Raw genomic sequence first — 18,252 nt, 5'->3', positions numbered from 1 at the left:
CTTTGAATTTTTCGAAAAAACTAAGGATTTTCTTATCCCAGGAATAGATTACCTTAGCCGTATTTGGCACAACTTTTTGGAATTTGGGGTCTTCAATGCTCTTCAACTTTGTACTTGTTTGGCTTTATAACTATTTTGATTTTTGATCTGAGCGTCACTGATGAGTCTTATGTAGACGAAACGCGCGTCTGGCGTATTAAATTATAATCCTGGTACCTTTGATAACTATTTACTATTTTGATCCATTTATGTCACAATATGCGCTCCATATGGTTGTCATATTTTAAAAATAGAAATTACACATTATTGACCCGGATCATTTGTAATGAACTACGACGAGGTATGTATTGAGATAACATATAAGATTCTCGATCTGTTATGTGAATGACAATGTCCTTTGGTTTATGTGTATGTTAGGCGGAGGAGAGCAGTTACGGTTTGTAGATAACCGAAAGAATTTGTTACATGTTCGATGTTGAAATTCGCCAATAATCCTAGGGCCTGTTTTCTTGTATTTGGAAGACCTTCTGTCTCTCTTCTATCTCTTCTTTTTTAAATGGGTAGATTATACGACAGAGGCATATAAATAATAATGCGTCGTTTAGTCTAAATGATATTGATAAATTTATGAATGCAGATATATTAGAATGTGAGCTGTGTGATAAACGTTTATATGGTATGGCAGCCTTTGTAGGACATCCTTGTATGGACGATAAGTTGGATGAAGATACATATTTGCTTGCAATACTCTTATATTTCTAAGACATGAGTTAAAACGTCAGCTAAACAGAAGTTCTAATAGATATAATCACAAATTTCTTGTCTGTTTTTACATTTTCCGTCGGATATTCCAACTGAAAACAAATATGAAAGTATCCTATAAAAAATGGCAAAACAAAAAAGAAGAAAGAAATTGATGGTTATATTATAGAACTAGACGGACAATAACAGTAAGAATGTATTAGTTATTTTAATCTGTCGCTATTTTTTCCAGCTCGTACTAATATATTCAAAATTCTCCTTTCCCCCTTAAAAAATAGATTTTAAATGATCAAATGAGTGTCCTCTTATTTTACATGAGTGTAAACAGATTGATTGTATGGTGCTTATTTTTAAACGTCTAGTGGCAAATAGTTCATGCATGTTCAGGTCTACACGAGCTTAAAAGTCGAGGTCGTACGGCCTTCAACAATGAGAAACCCATACCGTATAGTCTGCTTTAAAAGGCCCCGACATTAAATATGTGAATTCAATCAAACATGAAAACTAACGGCCAAATTTAGAACAAAACAATTTACGAAAAACAAATATGACAAACATGAACCAACGACAATCAATGAACTACAGGTTCCTGACTTGGAACAGGCACATTAACTCAAAAGATCAATACAAGACACAAAAACAACTAAGATAAGAGTACTCGCAGTTACTAAAAGCTAGTTCAAAGCCAATTACAACTACTAAATAAATCATGTTCTACCAGACTAAAGTATCAATCAGTACACAACCAACGGATTAAGTGTAAAGACAGTCTGAGAAACGCATGACCTTGAATACCTTGTATATCTACACTACTATTTCAGGTTAGGGTGAAGGTTGGCGCCTGTTAAAACGTTTAAACCCGCTGCATTTGTTTGCACCTGTCCTAAGTCAGGAACCAGTTTCAGTGGTTGTCGTTTGTTGATGTGGTTCTTAAGTGTTTCTCGTTTGTTATATAGACTCGACCATTGGTTTTCCTGTTTGAATTGTTTTACACGAATCATTTTGGGGTCCTTTATAGCTTGCTGTTCGGTGTGAGCCAAGGCTCCGGGATGAAGGCCGTACTTTGACCTATAATTGTTTACTTTTTACACATTGTGACTTGGATGGAGAGTTGTCTATTTGGCACCCATACCACATCTCTTATTTCTATATACATCCTTTGTTTACAGAAATAATCCAGTTTGGTTACTTCGAAATTATTGGATAGTTAGACAAGATGTCTTGTTCAATCCTATACCAGACAAACATTGACAAATTATTGTACAGTTCAAGAGTGAAATTTTTGAGTTTTAAAAAATTGATAATTACCACGTAGATCACTGTTTACATTTTTACTCGGAAGAAATTATTCCGAGTATTCCTTATTTTGATTGGTTAGCATGTAACCTGGATACAGGACGCTCATATATATTTCTTTGTTTCGGGATTCGCGGCACATTTGAAATTTATTGTTGAAAAAATTATTTAAGTCGGATTTGTTTAGCTGCATTAATTTAGGAAAGCAAAAAGGCAACATTTGACAGCTTTCAGTGCGATGTTACCCACAGCAGAAATCTTCCATCAAATACCGATCAACTTAAAACTTAAATAATGACGAGTCTAATATAATTGATATATGTTGTTGATATTTTCGTATTAATGATGTTAAATAATAAAAGGGTCACAAGGTATACATCACTCAAAGTAACGTTTCTAGGTGAAAAAGTACCTCCAAACGTTGAAATTTAAGCGTATAACGTCATCGTATTGAAAGATGAAAAATGTTGATTTTTGACTTTTTCTCTACCAAACAAGATAGATGACACATTGGTTAATACACACAAACACACAAAGTCAGTGACCCTGATATGAGCATTTCACATCAACAAAATTTATTTATCAACAACATGTTAATTCTTAAATATAAGAAGACACATTTATAAACGATTTGTTAATGTAAAGAGTTTGACACTCTCCCTATATGAGGTATACGATTTGACGTCCCCTTTACGACAGAACGTGTTTGGGTATTTATACATCCCATAAAGCTAAACTAACGCACGTCTTAAACATGGCTTTAGCTGCCGGAAGGTAAAAGTTCAGGGATGACCATATGACTAAACACTTTTCAATCCTTACGGTGTTATTCATTTTTAACCACAAGAGAATGATATAACATCATTAATAGAAATGAAAAGATAGTTTCAATGACTATTGTTTGCTGAATGCCAAGGACACATATGTCTTACTAATTTAGAACTAGAATACACTTATCAATTAATATGAGTTTCTGTAAAGTTAAAATTCCTCTCCTTGTACTGAAATTGGAAAAGGAGAGCATGTTGAATGCCCCTGCTTGCTACGAAATTGTTAAACGTATTTCTAGCATTTATCAAACAGAAAGTCAGGTTCACCCAAAACTAAACGCAAGCTCAATCTATAAAAGATAACCACTATGCACGGTCAAACTAAAAATTAACACAATTGTTACATGCTCAGGAGGGGAAAATTTGGACGGCTGTTGAATTTGGCTCTTCTAAATATGTGAGCAATTGCCGATTAAAAATCTCTTGAGGGTATGATAAATGTTGTTTGAAATTTAAAAATACAATAGGTAGGTTATATAAAATAGGCCGACCGAAATGTAGGGCGTGAAATTCGAACTGCCACTGGAAACGAGGACATATCGGACAGGGACTTAAGGTTGCTAGCCTTGCAACAAGCGTCCTACGTACCTCTCAGATTTGCCAAAAGGATTCCTAAACATGCAATGTGCGTGGCAATCGCTTTATGCGATGCATATGATTTAACGTCCCCATTCTGGCTGAACGTGGCTGCGAATAAATCCATCCCACACAACCAACGGACGCACTGTGGCAAGGGTTTTACTGCCGGTCGGAAGAAGACCAAGGTGATCATATTTGTATACCACAGTCACCCTTGGGGTACTCTTCAACTTTATCCCATCTACGTAAGTTTTTTTAAAACTGAAACAAATCCCGTATAGTGACTTTTTAATAAAACCAAACTTGATATAATAACTTCATATCGCATGCATTTGACTTTTGTGCTCCTTTAATTTAAATTATTTAATCAAAATGTTTTTTTTTCTACATGTTGAAGCTTGTCAATGCAAAATCTTCTATTTCAAAATAAGGAAATATGGTTTATGTTTGGTAGCCATTGACACACCGATCCACCATATCACAAAAAACGAGGATTGAAACAACTAGAAGTATAGCCTTCAATAATGAGCGAATCCATACCGTAAGATAAGGTATAATATTAAATAACTAGGTGTACGCCAAGTTGTGTGACATTCGAAAGAAGAATTCTTTTTGTTGACGTTAAGCAAACACAAATCATAAATCAATTTTGACAGTATTTTATCTGTTATATATTTATTTTCTAGAACCACACCAAAAAGTGAGGAGGTATATTGATACCAGTAGATTATACAAGAGTAAACATTATCATGTTGATTACAGATTTGCCACCAGAAGTTTTATTGAAAATATTCTCTTATCTTCACCAACGAGATTTGGTACACGGAGTCAGCCTCATATGCGAGGTATGGAATGAGCTAAGTTTATGGCCTAGATTATGGAAACATTTGACATTTAACCTAGCATACGACGATCCAGGTCAATCCTATACACACTTTGCAAAAATAAATAACTTTATTCATTCACTTGTGATACACCCATCTCTTTTATATCAGCTTCTGGGAAACTATCGTTTTGCATTTTCCGGCATTCAACTGTCGAACTTGGAACATTTACACCTGACAGATCAAGTGTCTGGTTATCTTGTTGACACAATTGTGCAAAACTTAACATCTATAAAACATTTCAAAGCATATTTCGATTCAAAATTTGACATGCAACGCTGTCTGAATAGTTTAGAAGAATTAAAGATTATATCAATAGATTTCGGCTGGTACGGACTGCAAAATATAGACAACAATTTAATTAAATTTCTAACAAAACAGAGTTGCCTGAAAAAACTCGTACTAAGAGGATGGCAAACCTTACGCAGTGAAACAGTAGCTTTGATTTTGAATGATTATCATGACATCGAGCAGTTATATTTATCAAATTCTCAAATATCAAATGTAATAGTCAACAGTAATCTGCCGATTCCTGGATTATCAGACTTCACAATCCGTTCTACAATATTTGATGATATCGGAATTAGCCAGTTAGTCAAACGCTCAAATAATCTTCGCTTTATAGATATCCGGGAATGCTCTAACATAACGTTTAAAGGACTGACAGAAGTTGCAAAACATTGTCCACTTTTGGAATCTCTTAAATTTGGAAACTCTACCTTCATAATAAACGACAGACTTAATTTCAGCATCCAGTCCTTAGCTGAGGGATGCCCGAAACTTAAATCCATTACGTTTGTTGGAATAAAGTTAATTCTCGATGATGAACTGGTTTGTTTAATCAAGGCTACCAAGTATTTAGAATGTCTAACCTTGTCTGAAAGCGAGACAACCAGTGATATACCACTTTATGCTTTGGGAAAATATTGCTCAAATCTAAAGCAAATCACTTTTAGGAACTGTCATAAAATTTCTGCGGATGGCATAATGTACATTGTTAAGCACAGTCGAAGGCTTCAGACATTGAAAATAAAAAGTTGTGGAGGTATTGGTGATTACAGCAATAATTCAAAAATAGGAACAAATGATAAAACTACTGGTGTTGTCGTTGACGATGGTAATACCGGTTTCAGACAGGAGACGAAACTGCAAAACGATAGCGAGAGAAACGATTTGTTACGTTACAGTGACTCGAGTTATCAACACTCACATTTGCTTAGTCTCGATATGACACAATGTGCCAATATTTTACCAAGGACAATTCTTGCTATTGCTAAAATGTGTCCTGATATTAGAGAACTTTATCTAACATGTGATTTCCTTAAATCAAATGAAGTTGAAGAATTAACTAGAGAAATATTTGACACTTGTATGTTTTTAGGGAGTATAAACATAAATGAACGGGTTATCGAATTGTCCTCAATTCAAACGCAAGACTAAAGACTTGTATTAGTATTACTTAATAAATCAATTATAATTAGGGTCTTCATTACAAAATTGATGGCACACGCTAGTAAGAACAGTCGACGATTATAGAAAGGAACCTAATCTGCCCTGTTTTAAATGACCATTTGGTAATACACTGACAGGTGTATGTATTTGTAAAACTGGGACATGGTTTTCTGTTGAATCTGCAGAAAATAGGACAATTTGCTCTGTATTTTCAAAAGTAAATAGATTTAATTTAGCTCTGATCTTTTCAGAGTTATAAGTGGCTGTTTTCACCATGTGATTGCGTCATATATTTATATGTACTAAAAAGTACAACACAGAGCTGTGTCCACAGTCTCTTTTAATAAAATACACAACTGTCGCTTGCTTTCATATTTTGCCGTGCCTAGTAAAAGAGTGTTCAAAGCCATAAAGGTCACCTCTTGCTCAAGCTATGCATAAATTAAAAGACATCAAAAAAGGGTCCACCCTCTTGGATCAGTCACTTCATGTAAGTACAATCCTGTTCAAGATGCTGCACTAATGGTTCATATCCAGTGAGAAGATTACTGATAGCCCTTTGGGTATGAGGTAGCCATCGAGTACCTCCAACTCTTAATGGCACTAAAAATGGTAGGCCAAGTGAGTTGAAACTAATTCTCAGGTTTGCTCTGTTTAAGGGACTGTATCTGTAAAAACAGGTTAAAATATAAACTGGGCTTATATTTCCATCATCATTTTAGATTATATTTCATATTTTGTATTAATATATATTGTTCATTGTACTGTAAGTTGTAACCAGAGAATATCCCTTATTCTTGATTTGGCTAATGTGATACATTAATTTGAAACAAGCTCCTATATCATTTTTAAATACAGGAAATTAAACTCACCAAAACAAACATGAAATGGTTGATTTTTGTGCCAGAAATAATCTCAATGCCAGATAAAAACATGAATATGATTTTTTGTGCTTTTCACTGATTTGTTGTTATAACAAACTTATGCCATTTTTTTATATATAAAATAGATCCCTTAACTTCTACATTACTTACTTATAAAACAAGTATAAGTTCAGAAGTAGAATATCACATTTCTGGTAGATCTTAACATCTTTTACTGCATCCTTATATGCAAGCTCTAACCTACAAATATATAATAATGATTGAAAATACATATCAAGATGCCATCATAAATTGTTCATCTGTTCACTGACACTCAGTATTATCATATCATGAATATTTCAAATTCAGATTGATTGCATATATAATATTATATGCACTGACACTCAGTATTATCATATCATAAATATTTCAAATTCAGATTGATTGCATATATAATATTATATGATGATCATATAATATTATATATGCAATCAATCTGAATTTGAAATATTCATGATATGATAATACTGAGTGTCAGTTAACTTGTATACTGATTTAAATGAAGATGTAATACATATACTTTATCTAAAAAAATGCATGTATGAATTATCAAAAATACATAAAGAAAATTCAAAAATATCAGATAAGGTTCAAACGTATAATACCTGTGTGCCAAGCAGTGGATGCCATGTATTGGCCTATTTGTGAGATCCTTCATCCTTTTAACTACCCCTGATTTCTTCCCAATCATCACTGATGCACCGTCTGTCCCCATGGCAATAATCTTGGTTTTCCAGCTGTCCCCAAATCTCTCTGTTAGTTGTTTATATATGTTGGAAGAAATATTCTCTGCATCTGCTTCACCTACATTCTTAATTCCAGCAAACAAAGTTGAAACCTACAGATAAACAAACGTACTGGATTAGTAGAGAGGCTAAGGATGGGTCATTCAAACTCATAAGATGAAAATAAACTGACAACACCATTACAGTAGCTTAAAGAAAAAGACAAACAACAATACAAAAAACTATCATAGAAAACTAAAGACTGAGCAACACAAACCACACCAAAAACAGTGAGTGATCTCAGGTGCTCCAGATTATAGAATTAAAAGTGGAATCGTAATCCTAAAAGTTGTTATTCATACTGTAGCTGAAACTGTATATTTTCTTTCTACATGTATTTCACTGATGAAATGGTGTTGAAAACAATAACTGGAAATTCATGGAATAATTTAATTTTCAATTTGTTTTAGTTAATATAATAAAAGATTCAATGCTAATAATTTGTTATTTATTGTTTTACTAAATAAAAATATCCTTATTTTTTGTTGTCTTCTTTTAGTAGATTACATTATGTGTGTGTTAACTCAACTTACTTCACAATCTTTTGACAGTCTAACAATAATAATTTCTGCCTCTTTACATGACGAATCAGTTGCACCATCACTGATAACTGATAGAAATGATGAAGACTCTACCAGTGACAACTGCTCTTGTCTCCTAGTTTCTGCTATTGCTGTAACAAAATTGTGACAATATTTGTCTGTTAAATATGTCTGTCCAATGTCGCAACCTTTTGCAGCGTCAAGCTTGCACAGTAGCACATAATCTGTGTAGGGTTTACCATGCTTTGCAATAAAATGTGCATTTCTGAATAGAAAAGTTAACTTTGTTATCACTGCCTTGTTCATCATGAGCAAAGATTTGTCTACCTCCGACTCTCCTACTTTTAATTTCTTTGTCTTTTCCTTTAATAAGTTTTTTTTGTGTCCATCAGATGTGTCATGGGCTTTGACTGATTCCAGTTTGAAATAGATGGAGCCATTTACAAACGTACCGCTCGTATCGTATCCTTTGCACAAAGTGCAAAACATTTTTTCCTCTTCATTTGACAACCAACTAAATGTCGACTTCCACGACTGCTGGAAAGTCCTGACGCGTTTGCCGGTATCATAGGCCTTCTGTATGTCACGTTTTTCCTCTGAGGTTTTGAGTTTTTTTGCTGGTGGTTCGTTAATACCAAGAAACTTGAACAATGACATTTTATTTTTTGTTTATGTTCGTGATCAAATTAAATTACGATAACACAAGAATAATTCTTATCGATTCAAACTCTCGTCCGACTAAGATGTTCGTTTCCGTATACTGGTTTACGCCCTTTGGTTTACTTCGACCCCTCGATATCTACGGAACCAGTTGTAATGTGCTCCTGCGAGAATAGATTCACGGTAGCAGGAACAGTACTTCCGCTGTCAATAAATAAATCTCGCTGATTTGGGTTATAATATTAGGGACGGGGAAAGGCGTTTAAAAGATTAAATTTGACTTGTCCAAAGGACTACTGAGGTAGACATGTTAACTAGTCCTTCATGTTTTTAACTAGCCTCTGGCGACAGGACTAGCGTTAGTGTCGAACCCTGAGTATAGCTCGTTATTTCAAAGATATCTGACATGCTTATGTGTCGGGTCAGGTCAGGAGCCTGTAATTCAGTGGTATTCGTCTGTTGCTGTATATCATATTTGTTTTTCGTTCATTGTTTTAGTACATAAATCAGGCCGTTAGTTTTCTTGTTTTACATTTGTCATTTTAAAACTGACTTTGATGTATGGATTTTGCTCATTGTTGAAGGCCTTACGGTGACCTATAATTGTAAACTTCTATGTCATTCGGTCTCTGGTGGAGTTGTTTCATTAGCAATTATACTACATCTTCTTATTTCTATGCCCTCGTCGTAGCGAAGGGGGCATTAAGTTTTAGCCTAGTCCGTCTGTACGTCCCAAAATTGGTTTCCGTTATCTAACTTTAATTTGCCTCAACCAAATGTAATGAATCTTATACACAATGCTTATTACCACAAAATACAGATCAAGTTTGAGTTTTGGTGGTGTCACTTTTACTGTTCTAGAATTATGCCCCTTTACAAATGGAAAAATTGCTGAATTTTTCGTTTCCGTTCTCTGATTTAAGTTTGCCTCAACCAAATTTTATGAAACCTATACACAATGCTTATTACCACAAAACTCAGATCAAGTACAAATTTGGGTAGCGTCACTTTTACTGTTCTTTATATTATGTGGGTATATGTTTTCTATTTATTTTTTTAATTACAATTTTGTCATTTAGAATGTATCCGCATTCAATACAGTATAATACTTACAATGTAAATATCAATGCTTTTTCTTTATTAATGATATAATTACAAGATAAAAATCAGGTCTGATATGTGGCATGATTGATAAGACAGTTATTACCCAAAGATCAAAGCACACAAATACCATACATAGAAAATGTATATAATGGCCAACTATATTGAAGTTATGACGCATAAATAAATAAAATACGTTTTTGAAATAGTTCTCTTGAAGTGTTCATTTAGAATATATACCCAACCAATACTGCTGCCGTTACTAAAAATATAAAAAAAAATCTCTTTATGAATTAACTAAAATTGCTAACTTCTACATCATTGGGTCTCTGGTGGAGAGTTGTATAATTGGCAATCATACCACTGCTTTTTTAGTTCCCTACCGACGAAGTCGAAGGGGACTTTAGGTTTGCACTCCATCCGTCTGTCCATCCGTCAGTCCGGCAAATCATTTTTCCGCACTTTTTTTTATTCATGCTTGAAGATGTTGATTTGATTTTTGGTGTATTGTTTTATCATGACAAGTTACAGCTCAAGTTCGAATTTTGTTCCGGTCTGATGATTTTGTGCAGAGTTATGGTCCTTTGACTTAGAAAAATCACTAAAATAATCAGTTTTCCACACTTTTTTTGGTCATTCTTGAAGATATTGATTTGAAAATTGGTACATAGTTTTATCATGACAAGTTACAGTTTAAGTTTGAATTTTGTTCCGGTCTGAAGATTTTGTGCAGAGGTATGGTCCTTGGACTTAGAAAATTCACTCAAATAATAAGTTTTCCGCACTTTTTTTCGTCATGCTTGAAGATTTTGATTATTTGAAAATTGGTATATAGTTTTATCATGACAAGTTACAGATCAAATTAGAATTGTGTTCCGGTCTGATGATTTTGTACAGAGTTATGGTCCCTGGACTTAAAAAATTCACTTAAATAATCAGTTTTCAACACTTTTTTTCGTCATGCTTGAAGATATTGATATTGACTTGATATTTGTTATATAGTTTACACCATGACAAGTTATAGATCAAGTTAGAATTTTGTTCCAATGCAATGAATTTTTAACCGGTAGGGGACTTTGTATTGCCATGCAATACTCACAGAATGCTTGTTTTTATTATGACGTCGGACGTCCGCAACAGTCATAAAATATGGCTGTTATTAAGATTGCCATCATGACACTCTAGCCACTTTCAATCCAGGCTCCTGGTAGCTTCTAACTAAAAAGCTAGGTTGACTTATATTAGTTGAGATGTAGATTGCCTGTTCTCGACATTGGATATACATATGGATAAGAAAAGATATCATACGTTTGGACAATAATATAGAAACATTTTATTTATTCCATACACATTGTGATCTTTTTGATTTCGTTCATTCGTTTGCATGTCATATACACTAAAGTCGTCAAAATATAGTCTTATTTATTTTAGCCTTACCAGCTCAATTGAAAACAATTTAAATGTAAAATTAACCAAGTTAAAGCTTTAGACACCTGTTGATTGTTAAAGAACATATCTATGTTGACCGTCAGATGTTTTCTTGGGTTGCTGTCTCATTTAACTCATATCTCTATTGAATTCGGTATACAACAGGTCTTGTCCTGGGTAGTAAAACCCATGCTTAAGTTCGACGTTTGTTTGGTTATGTTGGAAATAGATACGCAGCCATGTGCAATCAGACATCCAATGCATTGTGATCAGAATTTGTTGCTCTCTCTGCAGGTGGCCTGTAGCGAGGCAAAGTTTCTGCTCTCCCCGGGGCAGCCTGTGAATTCGGTTTACCTAATTTGCAGACCCTATCGAATTAATCGGTTTTTTTTTTCTTTTCATGATATGCATCTCGTTGTTGCGTACTGGCCTCAAGTGTTAGCGTTCTTTGGGGGAAAATCTCGTGGTTACGTTATCATATCTGGAGAAAGAGCAAGTGCTGGTCGGTTTGGTTCACGTTCATATTCATATCACGTTTTACATTTTCCCGTCTTGATGCGTATTTTGAATTTACCACTGGACATGCTAAAGAAATCCCTCTATCTTGAATATGCAATAAACATATATACATGTATAACCTGATATTAAACAAACAATAATTAATTACTTCCTTATATTCATATCTATACCCAAAAAAACCAACACCGAACAATCCAACATAAAAAAAAAACGTTATTTAAAGTTATGTATACTAAGATCACACAGGGCTCTTAGAAAGGTTGGTATGGGAATAATATTGCGATCATGTCTGAATTTATTTTTTAGATCCGGCAGTTAAATCCTTGCTATAAACCCCGTCGTTTTGGCTGCTCTAGATGTATAAATACGCAGACACGTTCGGTCGGAATAAGGACGTTAAATCCGTTGCCTAGTAGTGTAGACAGGAGAACCATACTATTAACACATTACAGAACACTCTTTGAGAGGTCGATAGGTTATCTGTTGCTAGTCAAAAACTTCTATCCTGTCTACCATTCCTTCTGATGGAAAAAGCCCTTCATCCCGGTCGACCCATTTTGCTGTTTCTACCTATTGTATGTATCTTGTCCGCGCCCTGATTATGCATGAACTGTTTACAATTCGACATTAAGATATTCATATACAAAACAATTAAAGAAGACACACCCTTAACTTCTACATTAGGTCTTTATCATACATATTATTTTTAAATGTAAATATTGACATATGGCGATACATGTTTAAAGGTATGCACTTGTACAAAATTAACGTATTTCAACTTATTAACTTGTTTTTATAGGTTGTCCTAGACACTGTTAAAGAAGTCAGTACTTAATTGTTATTATAAAATTATACATTTATGTACTAGTACATGTACACTTTTCTGACCTGGACGTTTGAATACACATAACGTGTTCAAATGTTTTTCTACGATACACAAATATGTCTTGAAAGATATCATAAATATTCGTCAATATATTACAGTAGCCAGAAAACTGTAGGGAAGGGACAAAATTACACGACTAACGTCTTTTCTTTATTTTAGGGTAAAGCATGTCATTTCAATGTTTTTGTTTGGTGTATGGCGTATAAATAATATACTTACTTCCTGAAGAGACTCCTACTTGGACAACGCGCAATACGAGTTATAAATTGTTAAAATGGCGGTTGCTAAACTATGAAAAATTAATAAATAAATCCCGTGGGACTGTTCCTTCTCTTATATGAAAACTGTAAACTGACCTGTGCATTCATCTTGAATTACCTTTCAACGTACCACGAAAAATGAATTTTGAATTGGGTCAGTGCTTAAGATCTAATTATGGAATAGCACTGTCAAAAATGTGTCAAGAAAGAGTATTTAGGTTTCACGTAATTCAGAAAAAACCCTCAAGATTTAATAGAAAAACCTAAACATTTCTTCAACTTGTCTCAGTCACCTTGAATTCCATGGTGATGATTAACTATTAAAACAAATCAAGACAAAATCGACCGACAAATACATAATCAAGTCATGAAAGTATTCGTCTTACCACTGAACATACTAATATCAAAACATACAATAGAGTCGATTCAAGGAACTTTGATTACTTCATCGATTTTGAATTCACTGTTTAATTCAGACAATTTCCTCTAATTTATCGCTTAATAAGATATAAAAGATAAGTACCAGAAAGAAATCTAATTCATGACTGTAAATTATATAAATATTAGAAAATGCTGATCATCCATTACAAAAATCAATGTCCAAATATACAGGTCAATGTCGAGAAAAAATATCCCAAAAATTATTATGGCACAAAATGTGATTATCATATTCCTAACTTGGAACAGGCAAATTGAAACGGAGGAACCTAGTGTAACGACACTCCAAACTTCTAACCTTTATGCACATGGCATTCATCACTTCTCCCAGTTAATGGTGCACTCTTGAATTGACGCGTTTCAATCAGACCTGACCTCATTGTATATTCAAATATTTAAATTATCCCGCAGAAAAAAGTTGTTACTCAATAGAGTTCATCACTTAGTATGAAACTTCATGCTAGAATTTGCCTATTTAACAACAATCTTATAGTGTTTAGAAATTAAGACTATTGATACCTCATAGATCAGTTAAGTAAGTTAATTGAATAGGTACAATATTTTAATGCGAACCGTTATTCATGAAAAGTGCTTGAATTCTGTAATACAAAATTCCAGAAAACTATGTAACTTATTAAGCCATCAACTTCAGCATGACTATGCAATAGTTTCAAATAACAACATAAGCTCCAATAAGGGGGTAAACGTATTATCACAAGAGATCATGTTTTGATGCTAAAGCATCTTCGCTAGCCAAGGGTTACGATCCACTTCCCTCCTCTCCACCCTTGGCGGATTGAGATAGAATTTCGGAGACACAAGGTAATGATTTTCATTGGTTGCAGTCGAAACTCGCTGCATCCAATCAAAAAACGCCTATAACATGATCACGTGTAAATGTAGAAAGTGTATGTAAACAATTGCCACGTGCTTATTGTGCAACAAGTCTTTACATCCCTAAACATACGACTATATTTAGTGACAATTTGAATGTGTTTAATCAATAAATAGAAGTTCCTGTGTATGTTTCTTGCACAAAGTATGAATGTCAACGTATATTTTCGCTTCCTGCTTTACCAAGTGTGTAGAATCTAGACGCTACCGTGTTTTTACCTCCAAATTGAAGAGTTTTAGTGCTACCATTGGTCAAGAATAATGTATTCGGAATGGGCGTGACTTTAATCTACCGATAGATGGCGCAACATTGTTATCACAAATGTTGACTTAATCTGCCAAGGGTGGAGAGGAGGGAAGTGGATCGTAACCCTTTGCTAGCGAAGATGATGCTAAAGAGGTCTAGAGTAATTGCTTATTTTATTCCGAAGAAGAACAAAGTTATTCATTTTCATCTAATGACAAATTCTTAAAGTTTCTTCTCTTTTTCGATATATTTTTATTATCCTTGTGAGCAGAATCTTAATTCATACGTATCAAGAACATTTTTAATTCTCATACGCACTACATATGTCAGATATGTTTTGGTTTTTTACCACTTAGTATATATTTTACCAATACATGTAAATATGGAGAGCACACATTTTGTATTAATATTCAAAGTTTCATTGTATGTAATATATACCAATGATATTTATCCGCAGAAGACTTTGGTATCCATTCTAGCTTTCGAGAAATACACGTTCAAACTGTGTCCAATATTTTTTTTTAATATACTCGTGTTCAAGTTCTACCCCTGTTTTTGATGGTGTTCTTGTTCTCAATCTTTAGTTTTCTGTCAACTGTTGTGTGCATCTTCGTATTTTTCGTCTAGCCATAGGGTTGTCTGTCCCTTTTTATCTCATTATTTTCATCTCCCCCACCCCTTTGACGTCTTGTTCTTCAACTTCTCCCAGTTAATGGTGCACTTTTGAATTGACGCGTTTTACTTTGATACGATTTTGGAACAAATCTTAACACAAAGCTCACATTCATTCAAAGATTTACATATTTGTGTACAAATTTGCTTGACTCTTTTTAATTTTGTTTTCATATTTCTATTTTCAGATTAAGCATCAATCCAGTTAAAAGCATCGATAAGAATTGCTATTCTTTGAACAAACAGTTTGAACATGACTTAACCACATATTTCGACTCAACTCGTAACAATATGAATATAAACCAATTACCATCGGAAATCATACTTAACATGTTTTCCTATCTTCCTCAAAATGACTTAATAAATGGAGCATGTCATGTATGCATGTTATGGTACGAGATAAGTCTTTCTCCAAGACTGTGGAAAAACTTTTATTATGCGAAAGCTTACAAGGATTTCTCTCACTTTTATTTACACATCGCAAAGATAAACCATCATGTCAGACATCTGCAAATTCCTTTATCTACAATGTATTCTTGTTTTACGTTTCCAAATATTCAATGGGAAAATTTAGAATCTTTACATCTTAGGAATATATTTTCTAGATATAAATGTATAGAAACAATTGTGCAGAAATGTGGATTTTTAAAGCACATAACCGTTATCTTTGAAGCTAATACAGACATACGTCGATATTTAAACCTTCTAACTCAACTGTCGCTAGAATCTCTGGAAATAGAATGGTCTGGGAATCAGTATGTAGATTCATACCTGATCTCTTTGCTCAGAAAACAACCGAATTTAAAATCGCTTAATTTAACAGGATGGCACAGTCTTAACGACGATACAATTGCAAAAGGTTTAGAAAAGTGTCAAAATATTGAAAAACTACGTTTACTTACTTCTCAAATTTCAAATTCTATCGTCGATATTTCGGTACCTCTCCATAGCTTAACTGAGTTTACAATTCGTTCCGAGAACTTCGATGATAGTGGATTAAGATCATTAGCAAATCGAGCATCCAGTCTCCGACTTTTAGATATTCGGGAATGCATACAAATAACATACAGAGGACTAACGTGTATAGCTAGGCATTGTTCGTTGCTTGAATCAGTCCAGTTTGACAAGTTTTTAATTGAAGGTAATAGTGGTATCAATTCGTATATTTCTACATTATCTGACTGCTGTCCTAGACTTAAACAATTACAGCTTATACGATTAGATACAATATTTGAAGATAGACTACTGAATCTGTTTACCTCTGTCAAATTTCTTCAATCAATTACATTAGAAAATGTCGATGAAATATCCAACACATCCCTTTTCGTCATAGGAAAACATTGCCTCTATCTAACAGATATATATCTTAGAAAATGTCACATGATTTCTGCGGATGGTGTTATGTTTTTTGCAAAGAATTGTAAACGACTGAAATCATTAAACGTTCTGTATTGCAATGGTATCAAAGACGTATGTAAAGGCGAAAACACAATGGAACGCGACTTTTCGACAATGGAATTTGAGGATGAGGCGATAAACGAATCGGACAGCAGATTAAATGATTTAAACTATGTAAATCATTCTCATTTGCTTAAACTTGATCTGACACAGTGTTCAAATATAACAACAAGAACAGTTATCCGTCTAGCAAAATTATGTTCTGATCTTCGAGAACTAAATCTAGACAATTGTTTCCGTAACATGGAACATGTGCATGAGTTAAAATCGAAAATATTTGTGAGCTGCCGATTTTTAAAGAATATACATATTTATCCATTTAACATTCTGTGAAGCAATTAATAGAAACGGATAATGAACAATGATGAAATTTCTTTTTGTTTCAATAAATTATGTTTATTTTACAAACATGATACATACAAAGTAATGAATAAACACATCAAATTTCTTGCATTCTCATGGCCTTATTTTAATTAAATCATTTGAAGGTATACTGTAGTTGGTTGTGATCTTTTTTTTTGTTGATCTATTGGTTATAAGTGCACGAATGATGCCAAAAGTGTGTTTGTTTATGACGTCATAACATTATTCATTGGATGTGTTCTGATCGATATTTTGTATTTTGTCTGCAAAAGCATGGTTTCTTCATTAGTTGGAATGGGTTTTGAACTAGCTTTCAGTAGCTGCGGGTATTCCTAAATCAGTACCTTGTGCTTTTTTGTTTTGTTGTTTAAACGTGCTGAATCGACGAGTAAAACCTTTTCCAACAAATTTTCATTTTGTTCTAATGTTGTATTGAAACACTGCGCCATCCACATTTTTTATTTGCCTGTGACAAGTCAGCAGCCTGGACTGGGTTGCACAAACGTGTTTTAAGTATTAACTCCTAATAGACTATTAAATATCTAATTAACTTTTAGTTAATAGAGTGAGTTTAAAGCGTTACACGTATCACTAGTAAGGCTTCTGTTGACTATCATAGACTTTAAGTGACTATTAACGTTTTAATAGTCAACTTAGCCCCAATTAATCCAAAAAATCATTGCGACGTCACGACTCGCGTGCATTTTCGCGATTTTCATCATTTGTCACGACGTCATCACGATTATGGACGCTGAAAAGCAGAAAAAGAGGAGTTTGAACTGGGATTCATCAGATATATCGTTGCTAAGGCAGTTGGTTGAAAAAAATCTAAACACTATACGCAGCAAGCTTTCAAATACATTAAGGGCATACGGTACAGTTACAGGGGAGGTAATGACGTTGCCAACGTAAAATGTTATTTTTCGCGACGTCAAACTGCGACGTATCAGGAAAAGATGCATTTTTCGACTTATTTTCATCATTCAGACTGATATAACTTGAAAACGAGTTCATGGACCCCTCTTTCTTAAAATGACATTAGACTTAGGATTGATTACGTATGAAGATTATTTGTACCAATGTTTATGAAAAAGTCACCGATGAGATTTTTTTAAATTAGATAAGTGTACAGCAAAAAATTCCGTTTTTTATAAAAATTAATTATTTCCAAAGAATTGTTATAAAAATTTCGAGCAAACTTATGTAAAAGAGATTTTCCAAATGTTTTTACAAAAATCCTAGTGTGTTTATCTTTTGAAACAAAAAAGTTGGG

The 18,252-nt window shown here is 33.8% G+C and overlaps 2 protein-coding genes across 3 annotated transcripts; one reads left to right on the top strand and one right to left on the bottom strand.

The window, feature by feature from the left end:
• Window positions 1–282: 282 nt before the first annotated feature.
• Window positions 283–17,064, top strand: LOC127725712 (F-box/LRR-repeat protein 7-like). Of its 2 annotated transcripts, none has more exons than XM_052232887.1 (2): window positions 283–340; window positions 15,347–17,064. In XM_052232887.1, the coding sequence occupies exon 2, from the start codon at window positions 15,450–15,452 to the stop codon at window positions 16,947–16,949; it is 1,500 nt and encodes a 499-aa protein (XP_052088847.1). In that variant the 5' UTR covers window positions 283–340; window positions 15,347–15,449; the 3' UTR covers window positions 16,950–17,064. The 2 variants fall into 2 exon arrangements, with proteins under 2 accessions (XP_052088847.1, XP_052088846.1); XM_052232886.1 differs by lacking the exon at window positions 15,347–17,064 and adding an exon at window positions 4,154–6,164 and having other exon boundaries at window positions 292–340.
• On the bottom strand, window positions 6,276–7,985 carry LOC127725715 (zinc finger protein 862-like). The gene is made up of 3 exons (XM_052232891.1): window positions 7,332–7,985; window positions 6,838–6,927; window positions 6,276–6,471 (listed from the first exon to the last, which is right to left on the bottom strand). The coding sequence occupies exons 1-3, from the start codon at window positions 7,439–7,441 to the stop codon at window positions 6,285–6,287; spliced, it is 387 nt and encodes a 128-aa protein (XP_052088851.1). The 5' UTR covers window positions 7,442–7,985; the 3' UTR covers window positions 6,276–6,284.
• Window positions 17,065–18,252: the final 1,188 nt, after the last annotated feature.

This window comes from Mytilus californianus, unplaced genomic scaffold (assembly GCF_021869535.1).
Source record: "Mytilus californianus isolate M0D057914Y unplaced genomic scaffold, xbMytCali1.0.p SCAF_15, whole genome shotgun sequence".
Lineage (NCBI taxonomy): Eukaryota > Metazoa > Mollusca > Bivalvia > Mytilida > Mytilidae > Mytilus > Mytilus californianus.
Note: the sequence above shows the minus strand (reverse complement) of the source record. Positions and strands in the feature narration are given on the sequence as shown.